The following is a 19,572-nucleotide window of genomic DNA, read 5'->3' as shown; positions in this document are numbered from 1 at the left end:
AATGTAGAGTAATAAATGTAGAGTAATAAATATAGAGAATAAATGTAGAGTAATAAATGTAGAGTGTAATAAATATAGAGAGTAATAAATATAGAGAGTAATAAATGTAGAGAGTAATAAATATAGAGATTAATAAATGTAGAGAGTAATAAATGTAGAGAGTAATAAATGTAGAGTAATAAATATAGAGAGTAATAAATATAGAGAGTAATAAATGTAGAGAGTAATAAATATAGAGTAATAAATGTAGAAAGTAATAAATATAGAGAGTAATAAATATAGAGAGTAATAAATGTAGAGTGTAATAAATATAGAGAGTAATAAATGTAGAAAGTAATAAATATAGAGAATAAATGTAGAGTAATAAATATAGAGAGTAATAAATGTAGAGAGTAATAAATGCGAAGAGAGGGTGTTTGAAAGCTCGAGCTGTGGATGCCCTGTAATGACCCCCCCACACAGTATTACATTAATATCAGGTCCAGCCCCATCAAAAGCCTTAACTGGTGTTTTTCTCACCAAGCTCTGGTTGCCGTCTGCTCTGCGTTTGGCTCCTCGGCCTGCAGCTTGCTGTGCCTGAGACAGATCCTGCTCCAGCCTCACAGACAAACTCTTCTTTATGGAGACACGGTGCTCCACACGGTGCACCTGCAGATTATAATATGATATGTAAAGCAGCAGATCGAAGGCTTCATTACTAGCAGAGACAGACATGATTAAACTCCACTCGACCCACCGTCTGTGCAGCTCTGACAGAACAGAGCAGCACATGCTCCTTCCTCACCCTGACAACCCTTAAAACAAACACTACGGAGCGTTACCACAGGGAAACAAACATTTCTGTCTTTCATGTTGTTTTCTTTAATTCTTCCTTTTTTCTTAGATTTTTATTTCCCATGACTTTTCATTTTCGTCTACATTTATTATGTATCCATGTGAGGTCTGTTACACATGCTGTTAATCAGAATAAAATCAGATTAAAGTCTGGTCCCACCTGCTCCTGCAGTTTCTTCAGCAGCGTCTTGTTGGCGCTCACGATCTTCTCCGACGCCAGCAACTGCTCCCGAACTTTCAGCACTTTGGCCTCGGCCGCCTTCAAAGACTCTCTCTTCTTCAGCTCCTGCTGCAGTAGGTGTCTGAGGACGGCCTCGTCCCTCTGTTGCAGCTGCCTGAGACACACGGAGACACACACTATTTACTGTCCTCTGTATAGGACACAAATACTACTAACAATAACAATAGTAATACATGTTGTTAATAATAAATAATAACAGTAATTAATATTAACAACAACAACTAACAATAGGAGGTGTTACCTGTGTTTGTTGAGCCTCTGCTCTGCTTCGCTCACTTTCAGCTCTGCAGCAGCTTTAACGGATGAATCCTGCAGAGCGTCGGGGACGATGGGCGAGGAGGAGCAGCGAGGAGGAGCAGCAGCAGCGAGCTCCTTCAGCATCTTCTGCTTCTCCCTGCTGCAGAGCACACACGGGGTTAATGAAACATGTCCCCACAGCGTCACGTGACCCCGTCCCCACAGCGTCACGTGACCACGTCCCCACAGCGTCCCACCCCGACAGCGTCACAAGATTTTGTGTGTTATATCTACCTGGCGATCTCCTCCTTCAGCAGCCTGTACTCGGCCTTCTTGGCTTCAGGCAGAGCCTCTGGAGTCCTGACCGGGTTGTTCTCCTTCTCAGAGCCCGAGGCTGCTTTCGGCTTCGCTGCCTGGACCAGATACACACATCCCAACCATGAGTTACCACAAGTGACAGTAGTCAGCCGTTTCTGGTACGGATCAGTATGAGCTGGACTTACCTCCACTGTCCTCCGGGCCTCTTTGATCATGAACTCCAGCCCTCCGAACACCGGCTGTGAGGAGCCGCAGGGGTCCATGTCAGAGTCACTGTCATCAGAGTCCATTAGAGAAACCACCACGGACTTGTGTCGGGGCAGCTGCAGGGACACACACAATTTTAATTGTGGGGGTTCCTTTAGGAAGTTTTTCCTTGTGTGGTACGAGGGTGTAAGGACAGAGGATCTCTCACACACACACACACACACACACACACACACACACACACACACACACACACACACACACACACACACACACACACACACACACACACACACACCACTAGGGGCGGTCTGGCCACGTGGTGTCCTCTGCTGAACTTGTTGCTCCGGGGTTGGGTGACGGTGTTCAGACTGGCTGTGCTCAAGTTCCCTCTGATTGGCTGCTGAAGGCTTGCAGGCGGCGGACAGCCCGGAGACGGCGGACCGCTGGAGTTCCTCTCCTGCAGAGAGACATCAGGTGACTCTTACTCATATTATTTATCAGAGCACAAAGTCCGTCCTAAACTCAGTGCACCTGCACAGAACTGCACATTTAGCTGCTGCTCATATCTCATATGATATTTAAAGCAGCTTATTGTTCTGCCAACTAATAATATTCAGATATTTTTCTAATTACATTTTTGCGTTCTTGGCGGAAAAAGGCAAAAATTTTATTTTGCCACTTAGATAATAGCAATTCAGGTTTTCGACGTAGCCGCAGGAAGTTCCCCACGTTAACTAGAGACTGCACGGTGGCAGGTAAACATTAATATTCCCTTTCATTCGATATTTATACAGCTCAGTAGGAATATTGACTTTTTTGGGAAGAAGGGCAAAAAGGGTTTTATTTTGTGAACCCTGGTTCTCACCTCTGATGCAGTCACTCTCTTGTGGGCCATAGATATGAGGCAGGTCTCCCTGAGGAGCATCTCTTCCTCCTCCTCTTCGTCAGCAAAGGGAGGTTTGGGAGGAGGCTCTAGCTCGTCTGGAGGAGGGGGGAGAGGGGGAGGAGGGGGAGGCAGGCCGGATAGCATGGGGGAGACGAACGTCCGAGAGAAATCCTGAGAGAAGAGACGACGTTATACATCAGCACTTTATATATTATATAATACATTTTCACTTCCTTCAGAAAGTGTGTCCAAATTGTCACACTATTTATTAATTAAATCATTAAGAAACAAACATAATTTTACTATTTTGAGTAAAATATCAGTTTAAATGGAGCTTTAGATGTTCTGCGTGTTATTCCAGTCATAAGTGCACAATGAGAAAAACTGCATTTTTGACTAAACTCAGTAAAACATCCGGCAGCAGAAACAAAACGCATCTTTACAGCCTGTTGGACGAGCAGGATGAAAAGAGGAGGAGGAGAGGAAGAGTACCGGGCCAAAGTGCAGACAGTCAGAGATGTAAAGAGACGTCGGAGGGAAACTCGTTGCATCTTCTGCAGGCAGCTGGCTGTGAGTCGGTGACGCCACTGAAACAATCATTCAGGTGTTATTTATATACAGTGTGACATAAACAGGAAGTCTTTTATTGTGAAGGGGACTCCTGGTCTCACCTGGTGAAGTGGTCTCACTGTCCGTGTCCATGGCAACCTCGTCGTAGTTATCGTACTGGTAGAGATTCCCCGAAGAGTCCAGGCCCTGTTTACCTGCCGACTTCCTGTGTTCTGCATCTCGAGACTGGACAACAAACACAGCAGAGACGTCAGAACAACAAATATTAAAGAAGTCAGAACAACAAACATTAAAGACGTCAGAACAACAAACAAACAGAGACGTCAGAACAGCAAACAAACATTAAAGACGTCAGAACAACAAACAAACATTAAAGACGTCAGAACAACAAACATTAAAGACTTCAGAACAACAAACAAACATTAGAGACGTCAGAACAGCAAACATTAAAGACTTCAGAACAACAAACATTAAAGACTTCAGAACAACAAACAAACAGAGACGTCAGAACAGCAAACAAACATTAAAGACTTCAGAACAACAAACAAACAGAGACGTCAGAACAACAAACATTAAAGACTTCAGAACAACAAACAAACATTAGAGACGTCAGAACAGCAAACAAACATTAAAGACGTCAGAACAACAAACATTAAAGACTTCAGAACAACAAACAAACATTAAAGACGTCAGAACAACAAACATTAAAGACGTCAGAACAACAAACATTAAAGACTTCAGAACAACAAACATTAAAGACTTCAGAACAACAAACATTAAAGACTTCAGAACAACAAACAAACAGAGACGTCAGAACAGCAAACAAACATTAAAGACGTCAGAACAACAAACAAACAGTCGAGACTTCAGAACAACAAACAAACATTAAAGACTTCAGAACAACAAACAAACATTAAAGACTTCAGAACAACAAACAAACATCAAAGACTTCAGAACAACAAACATTAAAGACTTCAGAACAACAAACAAACATTAAAGACGTCAGAACAACAAACATTAAAGACGTCAGAACAACAAACATTAAAGACTTCAGAACAACAAACAAACATTAAAGACTTCAGAACAACAAACAAACATTAAAGACGTCAGAACAACAAACATTAAAGACTTCAGAACAACAAACAAACATTAAAGACTTCAGAACAACAAACATTAAAGACGTCAGAACAACAAACATTAAAGACGTCAGAACAACAAACATTAAAGACTTCAGAACAACAAACAAACATTAAAGACGTCAGAACAACAAACAAACATTAAAGACTTCAGAACAACAAACAAACATTAAAGACGTCAGAACAAACAAACATTAAAGACGTCAGAACAACAAACAAACATTAAAGACTTCAGAACAACAAACAAACATTAAAGACTTCAGAACAACAAACAAACATTAGAGACTTCAGAACAACAAACAAACATTAAAGACTTCAGAACAACAAACATTAAAGACTTCAGAACAACAAACAAACATTAAAGACTTCAGAACAACAAACAAACATTAAAGACTTCAGAACAACAAACAAACATTAAAGACGTCAGAACAACAAACATTAAAGACTTCAGAACAACAAACAAACATTAAAGACGTCAGAACAACAAACATTAAAGACTTCAGAACAACAAACAAACATTAAAGACTTCAGAACAACAAACAAACATTAAAGACTTCAGAACAACAAACAAACATCAAAGACTTCAGAACAACAAACAAACATTAAAGACTTCAGAACAACAAACAAACATTAAAGACGTCAGAACAACAAACAAACATTAAAGACGTCAGAACAACAAACAAACATTAAAGACTTCAGAACAACAAACAAACATCAAAGACTTCAGAACAACAAACAAACATTAAAGACTTCAGAACAACAAACAAACATTAAAGACTTCAGAACAACAAACATTAAAGACTTCAGAACAACAAACATTAAAGACTTCAGAACAACAAACAAACATTAAAGACTTCAGAACAACAAACAAACATTAAAGACTTCAGAACAACAAACATTAAAGACTTCAGAACAACAAACAAACATTAAAGACTTCAGAACAACAAACATTAAAGACTTCAGAACAACAAACAAACATTAAAGACTTCAGAACAACAAACAAACATTAAAGACTTCAGAACAACAAACAAACATCAAAGACTTCAGAACAACAAACAAACATTAAAGACTTCAGAACAACAAACAAACATTAAAGACTTCAGAACAACAAACATTAAAGACTTCAGAACAACAAACATTAAAGACTTCAGAACAACAAACAAACATTAAAGACGTCAGAACAACAAACATTAAAGACGTCAGAACAACAACATTAAAGACGTCAGAACAACAAACATTAAAGACTTCAGAACAACAAACAAACATTAAAGACGTCAGAACAACAAACAAACATTAAAGACTTCAGAACAACAAACAAACATTAAAGACGTCAGAACAAACAAACATTAAAGACGTCAGAACAACAAACAAACATTAAAGACTTCAGAACAACAAACAAACATTAAAGACTTCAGAACAACAAACAAACATTAAAGACGTCAGAACAACAAACAAACATTAGAGACTTCAGAACAACAAACATTAAAGACTTCAGAACAACAAACAAACATTAAAGACTTCAGAACAACAAACAAACATCAAAGACTTCAGAACAACAAACAAACATTAAAGACGTCAGAACAACAAACAAACATTAGAGACTTCAGAACAACAAACAAACATTAAAGACTTCAGAACAACAAACATTAAAGACTTCAGAACAACAAACAAACATTAAAGACTTCAGAACAACAAACAAACATTAAAGACTTCAGAACAACAAACAAACATTAAAGACGTCAGAACAACAAACATTAAAGACTTCAGAACAACAAACAAACATTAAAGACGTCAGAACAACAAACATTAAAGACTTCAGAACAACAAACAAACATTAAAGACTTCAGAACAACAAACAAACATTAAAGACTTCAGAACAACAAACAAACATCAAAGACTTCAGAACAACAAACAAACATTAAAGACTTCAGAACAACAAACAAACATTAAAGACGTCAGAACAACAAACAAACATTAAAGACGTCAGAACAACAAACAAACATTAAAGACTTCAGAACAACAAACAAACATCAAAGACTTCAGAACAACAAACAAACATTAAAGACTTCAGAACAACAAACATTAAAGACTTCAGAACAACAAACAAACATTAAAGACTTCAGAACAACAAACAAACATTAAAGACGTCAGAACAACAAACAAACATTAAAGACTTCAGAACAACAAACAAACATTAAAGACTTCAGAACAACAAACAAACATTAAAGACTTCAGAACAACAAACAAACATTAAAGACTTCAGAACAACAAACATTAAAGACTTCAGAACAACAAACAAACATTAAAGACTTCAGAACAACAAACATTAAAGACTTCAGAACAACAAACAAACATTAAAGACTTCAGAACAACAAACAAACATTAAAGACTTCAGAACAACAAACAAACATCAAAGACTTCAGAACAACAAACAAACATTAAAGACTTCAGAACAACAAACAAACATTAAAGACTTCAGAACAACAAACATTAAAGACTTCAGAACAACAAACATTAAAGACTTCAGAACAACAAACAAACATTAAAGACGTCAGAACAACAAACAAACATTAAAGACTTCAGAACAACAAACAAACATTAAAGACTTCAGAACAACAAACAAACATTAAAGACTTCAGAACAACAACAAACATTAAAGACTTCAGAACAACAAACAAACATTAAAGACTTCAGAACAACAAACAAACATTAAAGACGTCAGAACAACAAACAAACATTAAAGACTTCAGAACAACAAACATTAAAGACTTCAGAACAACAAACAAACATTAAAGACGTCAGAACAACAAACAAACATCAAAGACTTCAGAACAACAAACAAACATCAAAGACTTCAGAACAACAAACAAACATTAAAGACTTCAGAACAACAAACAAACATTAAAGACTTCAGAACAACAAACATTAAAGACTTCAGAACAACAAACATTAAAGACTTCAGAACAACAAACAAACATTAAAGACGTCAGAACAACAAACAAACATTAAAGACTTCAGAACAACAAACAAACATTAAAGACTTCAGAACAACAAACAAACATTAAAGACTTCAGAACAACAAACAAACATTAAAGACTTCAGAACAACAAACAAACATTAAAGACTTCAGAACAACAAACAAACATTAAAGACGTCAGAACAACAAACAAACATTAAAGACTTCAGAACAACAAACATTAAAGACTTCAGAACAACAAACAAACATTAAAGACGTCAGAACAACAAACAAACATTAAAGACTTCAGAACAACAAACAAACATTAAAGACTTCAGAACAACAAACATTAAAGACGTCAGAACAACAAACATTAAAGACTTCAGAACAACAAACATTAAAGACGTCAGAACAACAAACATTAAAGACGTCAGAACAACAAACATTAGAGACTTCAGAACAACAAACATTAAAGACTTCAGAACAACAAACAAACATGAAAGATGTCAGAACAACAAACAAACATTATGCAAGTGTGTGTGAGACATACTTTGCTGCGTGTCCTGGTCTTCCCCCCCACCAGCTTCATGAAGCGGTTGTATTGCTCGTCCTGGTTGGACAGGTCTCTGATTCGTCGGATCTCGTCCTCTCGTTTGCGGTCTCTCATGTCCTCTCCTGTCGACGTTTCTCTTCCTGCTCCCTCTGCTGCAGCTTCCACGTCCTCAGCTGCTGGCTCCTGAACGCCTGCTTCGCCACCGAGCCTGACACACAGTATTATTAGGATTAGAAAAGCTCTTGTGAAAAGAAAGGAGGGAAAAAAGAGGGGGGGAGAAGAAGAAAGAGAGAGAGAGAGAGAGAAAAAGATAGAGAGAGAGAGAGAGAGAGAGAGAGAAGAGAGAGGAGAGAGATAGAGAGAGGAAGAGCTAGAGAGAAGGCTAGAGAGAACGAGATAGAGAAAGAGAGAGATCAGATAGAAAGAGAACGATATATCAAGAGATACTTATCCCTCTCTCCATCTCCTCTACTCCTCCCTCTCCTACTCTCCTCTCTCCTCTCCCTCTCCCTCTCCTCTCCCTCTCATCCTGGGCTGGACCATCTTCTTGTTCAGGTTGAGGTTCCTCCTGCAGCGCGGCTTCTACTCCTGGCTGGGCCTTGGCCTGCAAGGTTTGGGGGGGGCTTGGGCCGCTCCCTGCCTCTGTCTGCAGGTCTGGGCACGGCCTTGATTCTGTCTCGGTCCCTGTCCGGGGGTTTGGACCTGGTTCTGGTCCTCTCTGCGGCGGCGGCGGCTGCGGAGGACACAGACCTGGTGACTCTCTGCACTGAGCAGCTCTTCTCCTGCGGCGGCGCTTTAGTGATGCGCTCTCTACTCCTCTTCAGAACCTGCTGCTCCTTCTGCTGCCACTTCTTACTGGCCGACTGCAGCGCAAGGAGGCGCAGCTGCAGCTCCGACAGCTCCTCCTCCTCCACCTTCACCTGTGGCTGAAACACAGACGGAGCGGCTCAAAACAGCTGACAGATGTTCTGAGGGACACTTCAAGATTAAAATCTAAAATGTACAACAATCCCCTCACCTTATCTGGGGCCTCCTCCCCCCCCCCCTCACCTTATCTGGGACCTCCTCCCCCCTCACCTTATCTGGGGCCTCCTCCTCGCTGGAGGCCGATGACTCCCTGCGACAGGAGCAGGTTTGTGTATTTGTCTCTTCTTTGTGTATTTGCTCACTGCAGCGCACACACTTCTTCTTCTTCTTCTTCTTCTCCTCCTCCTCCTTCTCCTCCTCCTCCTCCTCCTCCTCCTCCGACTCTACTTCAGCTTTCTGTTCGGCTTCTGCTGCGTCTGTTTTTTCTTCTTCTCCGCCTGCTGAGACACACATGAAGTGAGACAGGCACCAAAATTCAGGTTCTTTCTTGTAAAGAGTTTAATCTCATAAATGTGTTTTTTATATTAACAAATGTAAAACTCAGATAATATCCACGTTTTCTTCTCGTACAATTTACAAAATACAAATGCAAGTTTTTTCTAAGAATATGATGGGACCCTCCCGGCTCCATAGAACTATGTATTTATTTACATACAGTGGCCTGAACACGCCTTGGTAGTGACGGTCCTGTGAACATCTGAACACACACTTCCTGTTTGCTCACCCTCCTTCTCGCCGCCCTCTGTGTTTTGCTCGCCACACGTGTTCAGCTGCTCCAGCTTGGCAGGAGGAGGAAGCTTCTGACGCAGAGGTTTGATGTTGAACGCCTGGAAAACTTTTTTCTCCACTTTCTCCAGTTCTGATGGTTCCTCTGCTGCCGGAGCCAAAGCCAGAGCCAGTCCAGGTCCTGGTACCTGTCCGGGCTCGGTCTCTGTAATACTGTGGTCGGGGGTCTGCTCTCTGGCGGGGGAGCCTTTGGGCTCCAGGGCCATGGTCTCCTGTTTGCGGATGCACTCCAGCTCCAGCTGAATCTGCTTGTACTTGGACAGCAGGTCCTCGAAGGACTCGTCCACGCTCTCCGCTTTACACACGCCGTGAGCCGCCTTCCTGCCCGCAGTCCGGCCCGCAGGCTTCTCTGAGCGCCGCATTAAAGAAACTACACGTCTGCCTTCACCTGCTCATAACATGTGGATCAGGAAACTTTACCGCAAACTCAGAAAGCATTCACATTTAAGAGGCGGATTTGTTTAAAATACTCAAATGATAAATCAATTATAACAGTTTAGATTTATTTAGTCTGTAATCTGAGGAAAACACTGGTTTAATTAAAAATTACAACTTTTTTTACTTTCATTATCGATTAATCGCTCTATCAACAAACCGCCCGTGAACATCTAAAGTTCAAACTGTTTAAAAACAAATATATTCTAAAAAACTGCCAATTATCAAAGCATTTTTCAAACTAAATGTTTTAAAAATTGTCTTTTTATTAACCACACTATTGATTAATAGGGGAAATAATAATTACAGGTCATTTAGCAGATTTATCTACAGAGACAGACTGAACTAACTACAGGGACAGCCAGTGAACTAACTACAGGGACAGACAGTGAACTAACTACAGGGACAGACAGTGAACTAACTACAGGGACAGACAGTGAACTAACTACAGGGACAGACAGTGAACCAACTACAGGGACAGACAGTGAACTAACTACAGGGACAGAGAGTGAACTAACTACAGAGACAGACAGTGAACTCACTACATGGACAGACAGTGAACTAACTACAGAGACAGACAGTGAACTAACTACAGGGACAGACAGTGAACTAACTACAGAGACAGACAGTGAACTAACTACAGGGACAGACAGTGAACTAACTACAGGGACAGACAGTGAACTAACTACAGAGACAGACAGTGAACTCACTACAGGGACAGACAGTGAACTAATTACAGAGACAGACAGTGAACTAACTACAGGGACAGAGAGTGAACTAACTACAGAGACAGACAGTGAACTAACTACAGGGACAGACAGTGAACTAACTACAGAGACAGAGAGTGAACTAACTACAGGGACAGACAGTGAACTAACTACAGGGACAGAGAGTGACCTAACTACAGAGACAGTGAACTAACTACAGGGACAGACAGTAAACTAACTACAGAGACAGTGAACTAACTACAGGGACAGACAGTGAACTAACTACAGAGACAGACAGTGAACTCACTACAGGGACAGAGAGTGAACTAACTACAGAGACAGTTAACTAACTACAGGGACAGACAGTGAACTAACTACAGAGACAGTGAACTAACTACAGGGACAGACGGTAAACTAACTACAGAGACAGTAAACTAACTACAGGGACAGACAGTGAACTAACTACAGAGACAGACAGTGAACTAACTACAGGGACAGACAGTGAACTCACTACAGGGACAGAGAGTGAACTAACTACAGAGACAGACAGTGAACTAACTACAGGGACAGACAGTGAACTAACTACAGAGACAGTGAACTAACTACAGGGACAGACAGTGAACTCACTACAGAGACAGTGAACTAACTACAGGGACAGACAGTGAACTAACTACAGGGACAGACAGTGAACTCACTACAGGGACAGACAGTGAACTAACTACAGAGACAGTGAACTAACTACAGGGACAGACAGTTAACTAACTACAGGGACAGACAGTGAACTAACTACAGAGACAGTGAACTAACTACAGGGACAGACGGTAAACTACCTACAGAGACAGTGAACTAACTACAGGGACAGACAGTGAACTAACTACAGAGACAGACAGTGAACTAACTACAGGGACAGACAGTGAACTAACTACAGAGACAGTGAACTAACTACAGGGACAGACAGTGAACTAACTACAGGGACAGACAGTGAACTCACTACAGGGACAGACAGTGAACTAACTACAGAGACAGTGAACTAACTACAGGGACAGATAGTGAACTCACTACAGAGACAGTGAACTAACTACAGGGACAGACAGTGAACTAACTACAGAGACAGACAGTGAACAAACTACAGGGACAGACAGTGAACTAACTACAGGGACAGACAGTGAATTAACTACAGGGACAGACAGTGAACTAACTACAGGGACAGACAGTGAACTAACTACAGAGCCAGACAGTGAACTAACTACAGAGCCAGTGAACTAACTACAGGGACAGACAGTGAACTCACTACAGAGACAGTGAACTAACTACAGGGACAGACAGTGAACTAACTACAGGGACAGACAGTGAACTCACTACAGGGACAGACAGTGAACTAACTACAGAGACAGTGAACTAACTACAGGGACAGATAGTGAACTCACTACAGAGACAGTGAACTAACTACAGGGACAGACAGTGAACTAACTACAGGGACAGACAGTGAACTAACTACAGGGACAGACAGTGAACTAACTACAGGGACAGACAGTGAACTAACTACAGGGACAGACAGTGAACTCACTACAGGGACAGACAGTGAACTAACTACAGGGACATACAGTGAACTCACTACAGACACAGACAGTGAACTAACTACAGGGACAGACAGTGAACTAACTACAGGGACAGACAGTGAACTAACTACAGGGACAGACAGTGAACTCACTACAGACACAGACAGTGAACTAACTACAGACACAGACGGTGAACTAACTACAGACACAGACGGTGAACTAACTACAGGGACAGACGGTGAACTCGCTACAGGGACAGACGGTGAACTCACTACAGAAGTGAACTACAGGGTCAGCCGTGAACTCACTACAGGGACAGAGAGTGAACTCACTACAGAGACAGACAGTGAACTAACTACAGGGACAGACAGTGAACTAACTACAGAGACAGAGTGAACTAACTACAGGGACAGACAGTGAACTAACTACAGGGACAGAGAGTGACCTAACTACAGAGACAGTGAACTAACTACAGGGACAGACAGTAAACTAACTACAGAGACAGTGAACTAACTACAGGGACAGACAGTTAACTAACTACAGGGACAGACAGTGAACTAACTACAGAGACAGTGAACTAACTACAGGGACAGACGGTAAACTAACTACAGAGACAGTGAACTAACTACAGGGACAGACAGTGAACTAACTACAGAGACAGACAGTGAACTAACTACAGGGACAGACAGTGAACTAACTACAGAGACAGTGAACTAACTACAGGGACAGAAAGTGAACTAACTACAGGGACAGACAGTGAACTCACTACAGGGACAGACAGTGAACTAACTACAGAGACAGTGAACTAACTACAGGGACAGATAGTGAACTCACGACAGAGACAGTAAACTAACTACAGACACATACAGTGAACTAACTACAGAGACAGACAGTGAACTAACTACAGGGACAGACAGTGAACTAACTACAGGGACAGAGAGTGACCTAACTACAGAGACAGTGAACTAACTACAGGGACAGACAGTAAACTAACTACAGAGACAGTGAACTAACTACAGGGACAGACAGTGAACTAACTACAGAGACAGACAGTGAACTCACTACAGGGACAGAGAGTGAACTAACTACAGAGACAGTGAACTAACTACAGGGACAGACGGTAAACTAACTACAGAGACAGTAAACTAACTACAGGGACAGACAGTGAACTAACTACAGAGACAGACAGTGAACTAACTACAGGGACAGACAGTGAACTCACTACAGGGACAGAGAGTGAACTAACTACAGAGACAGACAGTGAACTAACTACAGGGACAGACAGTGAACTAACTACAGAGACAGTGAACTAACTACAGGGACAGACAGTGAACTCACTAAAGAGACAGTGAACTAACTACAGGGACAGACAGTGAACTAACTACAGGGACAGACAGTGAACTCACTACAGGGACAGACAGTGAACTAACTACAGAGACAGTGAACTAACTACAGGGACAGACAGTTAACTAACTACAGGGACAGACAGTGAACTAACTACAGGGACAGACGGTAAACTAACTACAGAGACAGTGAACTAACTACAGGGACAGACAGTGAACTAACTACAGAGACAGACAGTGAACTAACTACAGGGACAGAGAGTGAACTAACTACAGAGACAGACAGTGAACTAACTACAGGGACAGACAGTGAACTAACTACAGAGCCAGTGAACTAACTACAGGGACAGACAGTGAACTCACTACAGAGACAGTGAACTAACTACAGGGACAGACAGTGAACTAACTACAGGGACAGACAGTGAACTCACTACAGGGACAGACAGTGAACTAACTACAGAGACAGTGAACTAACTACAGGGACAGACAGTGAACTCACTACAGAGACAGTGAACTAACTACAGGGACAGACAGTGAACTAACTACAGGGACAGACAGTGAACTAACTACAGGGACAGACAGTGAACTAACTACAGGGACAGACAGTGAACTAACTACAGGGACAGACAGTGAACTCACTACAGGGACAGACAGTGAACTAACTACAGGGACATACAGTGAACTAACTACAGAGACAGTGAACTAACTACAGGGACAGACAGTGAACTAACTACAGGGACAGACAGTGAACTCACTACAGACACAGATAGTGAACTAACTACAGACACAGACAGTGAACTAACTACAGACACAGACGGTGAACTAACTACAGACACAGATGGTGAACTAACTACAGGGACAGACGGTGAACTCGCTACAGGGACAGACGGTGAACTCACTACAGAGACAGACAGTGAACTAACTACAGGGACAGACAGTGAACTCACTACAGGGACAGAGAGTGAACTAACTACAGAGACAGACAGTGAACTAACTACAGGGACAGACAGTGAACTAACTACAGAGACAGTGAACTAACTACAGAGACAGTGAACTCACTACAGAGACAGTGAACTAACTACAGGGACAGACAGTGAACTAACTACAGGGACAGACAGTGAACTAACTACAGAGACAGACAGTGAACTCACTACAGACGCAGACAGTGAACTAACTACAGAGACAGACAGTGAACTAACTACACGGACAGACAGTAAACTCGCTACAGGGACAGACAGTGAACTCGCTACAGAGACAGACAGTGAACTCGCTACAGGGACAGACAGTGAACTCGCTACAGGGACAGACAGTGAACTAACTACAGGGACAGACAGTGAACTCGCTACAGGGACAGACAGTGAACTCGCTACAGGGACAGACAGTGAACTAACTACAGGGACAGACAGTGAACTAACTACAGGGACAGACAGTGAACTAACTACAGGGACAGACAGTGAACTCGCTACAGGGACAGACAGTGAACTCGCTACAGGGACAGACAGTGAACTAACTACAGGGACAGACAGTGAACTAACTACAGGGACAGACAGTGAACTAACTACAGGGACAGACAGTGAACTCGCTACAGGGACAGACAGTGAACTCGCTACAGGGACAGACAGTGAACTAACTACAGGGACAGACAGTGAACTAACTACAGGGACAGACAGTGAACTAACTACAGGGACAGACAGTGAACTCGCTACAGAGACAGACAGTGAACTCGCTACAGGGACAGACAGTGAACTAACTACAGGGACAGACAGTGAACTAACTACAGGGACAGACAGTGAACTCACTACAGAGACAGACAGTGAACTAACTACAGGGACAGACAGTGAACTCGCTACAGAGACAGACAGTGAACTCGCTACAGGGACAGACAGTGAACTCACTACAGAGACAGACAGTGAACTCGCTACAGGGACAGACAGTGAACTCGCTACAGAGACAGACAGTGAACTCGCTACAGGGACAGACAGTGAACTCGCTACAGAGACAGACAGTGAACTCGCTACAGGGACAGACAGTGAACTCGCTACAGAGACAGACAGTGAACTCGCTACAGGGACAGACAGTGAACTCACTACAGAGACAGACAGTGAACTAACTACAGGGACAGACAGACACAGACAGTGAACTAACTACAGACACAGACAGTGAACTAACTACAGACACAGACAGTGAACTAACTACAGACAGTGAACTAACTACAGACACAGACAGTGAACTAACTACAGACACAGACAGTGAACTAACACAGACAGTGAACTAACTACAGACACAGACAGTGAACTAACTACAGACACAGACAGTGAACTAACTACAGACACAGACAGTGAACTAACTACAGGGACAGACAGTGAACTAACTACAGGGACAGACGGTGAACTCGCTACAGGGACAGACAGTGAACTCGCTACAGGGACAGACGGTGAACTAACTACAGAGACAGACAGTGAACTAACTACAGGCACAGACAGTGAACCAACTACAGACACAGACAGTGAACCAGCTACAGACAGACAGTGAACCAACTACAGACACAGACAGTGAACCAACTACAGACACAGACAGTGAACTAACTACAGACACAGACAGTGAACTAACTACAGACACAGACAGTGAACTAACTACAGACACAGACAGTGAACTAACTACAGACACAGACAGTGAACTAACTACAGGACACAGACAGTGAACTCACTACAGGGACAGACAGTGAACTCACTACAGGGACGGACAGTGAACTAACTACAGGGACATACAGTGAACTAACTACAGAGACAGTGAACTAACTACAGACACATACAGTGAACTAACTACAGACACATACAGTGAACTAACTACAGACACAGACAGTGAACTCACTACAGGGACAGACAGTGAACTCGCTACAGGGACAGACAGTGAACTAACTACAGGGACAGACAGTGAACTCACTACAGAGACAGTGAACTAACTACAGACACATACAGTGAACTAACTACAGACACAGACAGTGAACTCACTACAGAGACAGTGAACTAACTACAGACACATACAGTGAACTAACTACAGACACAGACAGTGAACTCACTACAGGGACAGACAGTGAACTCACTACAGGGACAGACAGTGAACTAACTACAGGGACAGACAGTGAACTCACTACAGAGACAGTGAACTAACTACAGGGACAGACAGTGAACTAACTACAGGGACAGACAGTGAACTCACTACAGAGACAGTGAACTAACTACAGAGACAGACAGTGAACTAACTACAGGGACAGACAGTGAACTAACTACAGGGACAGACAGTGAACTAACTACAGGGACAGACAGTGAACTAACTACAGGGACAGACAGTGAACTCACTATAGGGACAGACAGTGAACTAACTACAGGGACATACAGTGAACTAACTACAGGGACAGACAGTGAACTAACTACAGAGACAGACAGTGAACTCACTACAGACACAGACAGTGAACTAACTACAGAGACAGACAGTGAACTAACTACACGGACAGACAGTAAACTCGCTACAGGGACAGACAGTGAACTCGCTACAGAGACAGACAGTGAACTCGCTACAGAGACAGACAGTGAACTCGCTACAGGGACAGACAGTGAACTCGCTACAGGGACAGACAGTGAACTCGCTACAGGGACAGACAGTGAACTCGCTACAGGGACAGACAGTGAACTAACTACAGGGACAGACAGTGAACTAACTACAGGGACAGACAGTGAACTCGCTACAGGGACAGACAGTGAACTCGCTACAGGGACAGACAGTGAACTAACTACAGGGACAGACAGTGAACTAACTACAGGGACAGACAGTGAACTAACTACAGGGACAGACAGTGAACTCGCTACAGGGACAGACAGTGAACTCGCTACAGGGACAGACAGTGAACTCGCTACAGAGACAGACAGTGAACTAACTACAGGGACAGACAGACACAGACAGTGAACTAACTACAGACACAGACAGTGAACTAACTACAGACACAGACAGTGAACTAACTACAGACAGTGAACTAACTACAGACACAGACAGTGAACTAACTACAGACACAGACAGTGAACTAACTACAGACACAGACAGTGAACTAACACAGACAGTGAACTAACTACAGACACAGACAGTGAACTAACTACAGACACAGACAGTGAACTAACTACAGACACAGACAGTGAACTAACTACAGACACAGACAGTGAACTAACTACAGGGACAGACAGTGAACTAACTACAGGGACAGACAGTGAACTAACTACAGGGACAGACAGTGAACTAACTACAGGGACAGACGGTGAACTCGCTACAGGGACAGACAGTGAACTCGCTACAGGGACAGACGGTGAACTAACTACAGAGACAGACAGTGAACTAACTACAGACACAGACAGTGAACCAACTACAGACACAGACAGTGAACCAGCTACAGACAGACAGTGAACCAACTACAGACACAGACAGTGAACTAACTACATACACAGACAGTGAACTAACTACAGACACAGACAGTGAACTAACTACAGACACAGACAGTGAACTAACTACAGACACAGACAGTGAACTCACTACAGGGACAGACAGTGAACTCACTACAGGGACGGACAGTAAACTAACTACAGGGACATACAGTGAACTAACTACAGAGACAGTGAACTAACTACAGGGACAGACAGTGAACTAACTACAGACACATACAGTGAACTAACTACAGACACAGACAGTGAACTCACTACAGGGACAGACAGTGAACTCACTACAGGGACAGACAGTGAACTAACTACAGGGACAGACAGTGAACTAACTACAGGGACAGACAGTGAACTCACTACAGAGACAGTGAACTAACTACAGGGACAGACAGTGAACTAACTACAGGGACAGACAGTGAACTAACTACAGGGACAGACAGTGAACTAACTACAGGGACAGACAGTGAACTAACTACAGACACAGACAGGGACAGACAGTGAACTAACTACAGACACAGACAGTGAACTAACTACAGACACAGACAGTGAACTAACTACAGACACAGACAGTGAACTCACTACAGACACAGACAGTGAACTAACTACAGACACAGACGGTGAACTAACTACAGACACAGACGGTGAACTAACTACAGACACAGACGGTGAACTAACTACAGACACAGACGGTGAACTCGCTACAGGGACAGACGGTGAACTCACTACAGAGACAGACAGTGAACTAACTACAGAGACAGACAGTGAACTAACTACAGGGACAGACAGTAAACTCGCTACAGGGACAGACAGTAAACTCGCTACAGGGACAGACAGTGAACTCGCTACAGGGACAGACAGTGAACTCGCTACAGGGACAGACAGTGAACTAACTACAGACATATACAGTGAACTAACTACAGACATATACAGTGAACTAACTACAGACACAGACAGTGAACTAACTACAGACACAGACAGTGAACTCACTACAGACACAGACAGTGAACTCACTACAGACACAGACAGTGAACTCACTACAGGGACAGACAGTGAACTCACTACAGGGACAGACAGTGAACTCACTACAGGGACAGACAGTGAACTCACTACAGGGACAGACAGTGAACTAACTCCAGGGACAGACAGTGAACTAACTACAGGGACAGACAGTGAACTAACTACAGAGACAGACAGTGAACTAACTACAGACACAGACAGTGAACTCACTACAGAGACAGACAGTGAACTCGCTACAGGGACAGACAGTGAACTCGCTACAGGGACAGACAGTGAACTCGCTACAGGGACAGACAGTGAACTCCCTACAGGGACAGACAGTGAACTAACTACAGGGACAGACAGTGAACTAACTACAGGGACAGACAGTGAACTAACTACAGGGACAGACAGTGAACTCCCTACAGGGACAGACAGTGAACTAACTACAGGGACA

At 42.7% G+C, this 19,572-nt stretch overlaps 1 protein-coding gene across 1 annotated transcript in view; it reads right to left on the bottom strand.

Annotated features, from left to right (window-relative positions):
• The window catches only part of zfc3h1 (zinc finger C3H1-type containing), a 34,981-nt gene that overhangs the window by 13,936 nt on the left and 1,473 nt on the right, over window positions 1-19,572 (bottom strand). Inside the window, 14 exon segments of the mRNA XM_029433174.1 lie at window positions 520-648; window positions 995-1,169; window positions 1,317-1,472; window positions 1,607-1,725; window positions 1,816-1,953; window positions 2,136-2,297; window positions 2,706-2,897; window positions 3,219-3,313; window positions 3,398-3,521; window positions 7,939-8,061; window positions 8,064-8,182; window positions 8,528-8,867; window positions 9,019-9,245; window positions 9,533-9,943. Coding sequence (XP_029289034.1) covers window positions 520-648; window positions 995-1,169; window positions 1,317-1,472; window positions 1,607-1,725; window positions 1,816-1,953; window positions 2,136-2,297; window positions 2,706-2,897; window positions 3,219-3,313; window positions 3,398-3,521; window positions 7,939-8,061; window positions 8,064-8,182; window positions 8,528-8,867; window positions 9,019-9,245; window positions 9,533-9,943 — 2,510 coding nt within the window.

The sequence above is a fragment of the Cottoperca gobio genome, chromosome 6, assembly GCF_900634415.1.
Source record: "Cottoperca gobio chromosome 6, fCotGob3.1, whole genome shotgun sequence".
In the NCBI taxonomy this organism is placed as follows: Eukaryota; Metazoa; Chordata; class Actinopteri; order Perciformes; family Bovichtidae; genus Cottoperca; species Cottoperca gobio.
This window is presented reverse-complemented; position numbering and strand designations above follow the sequence as displayed.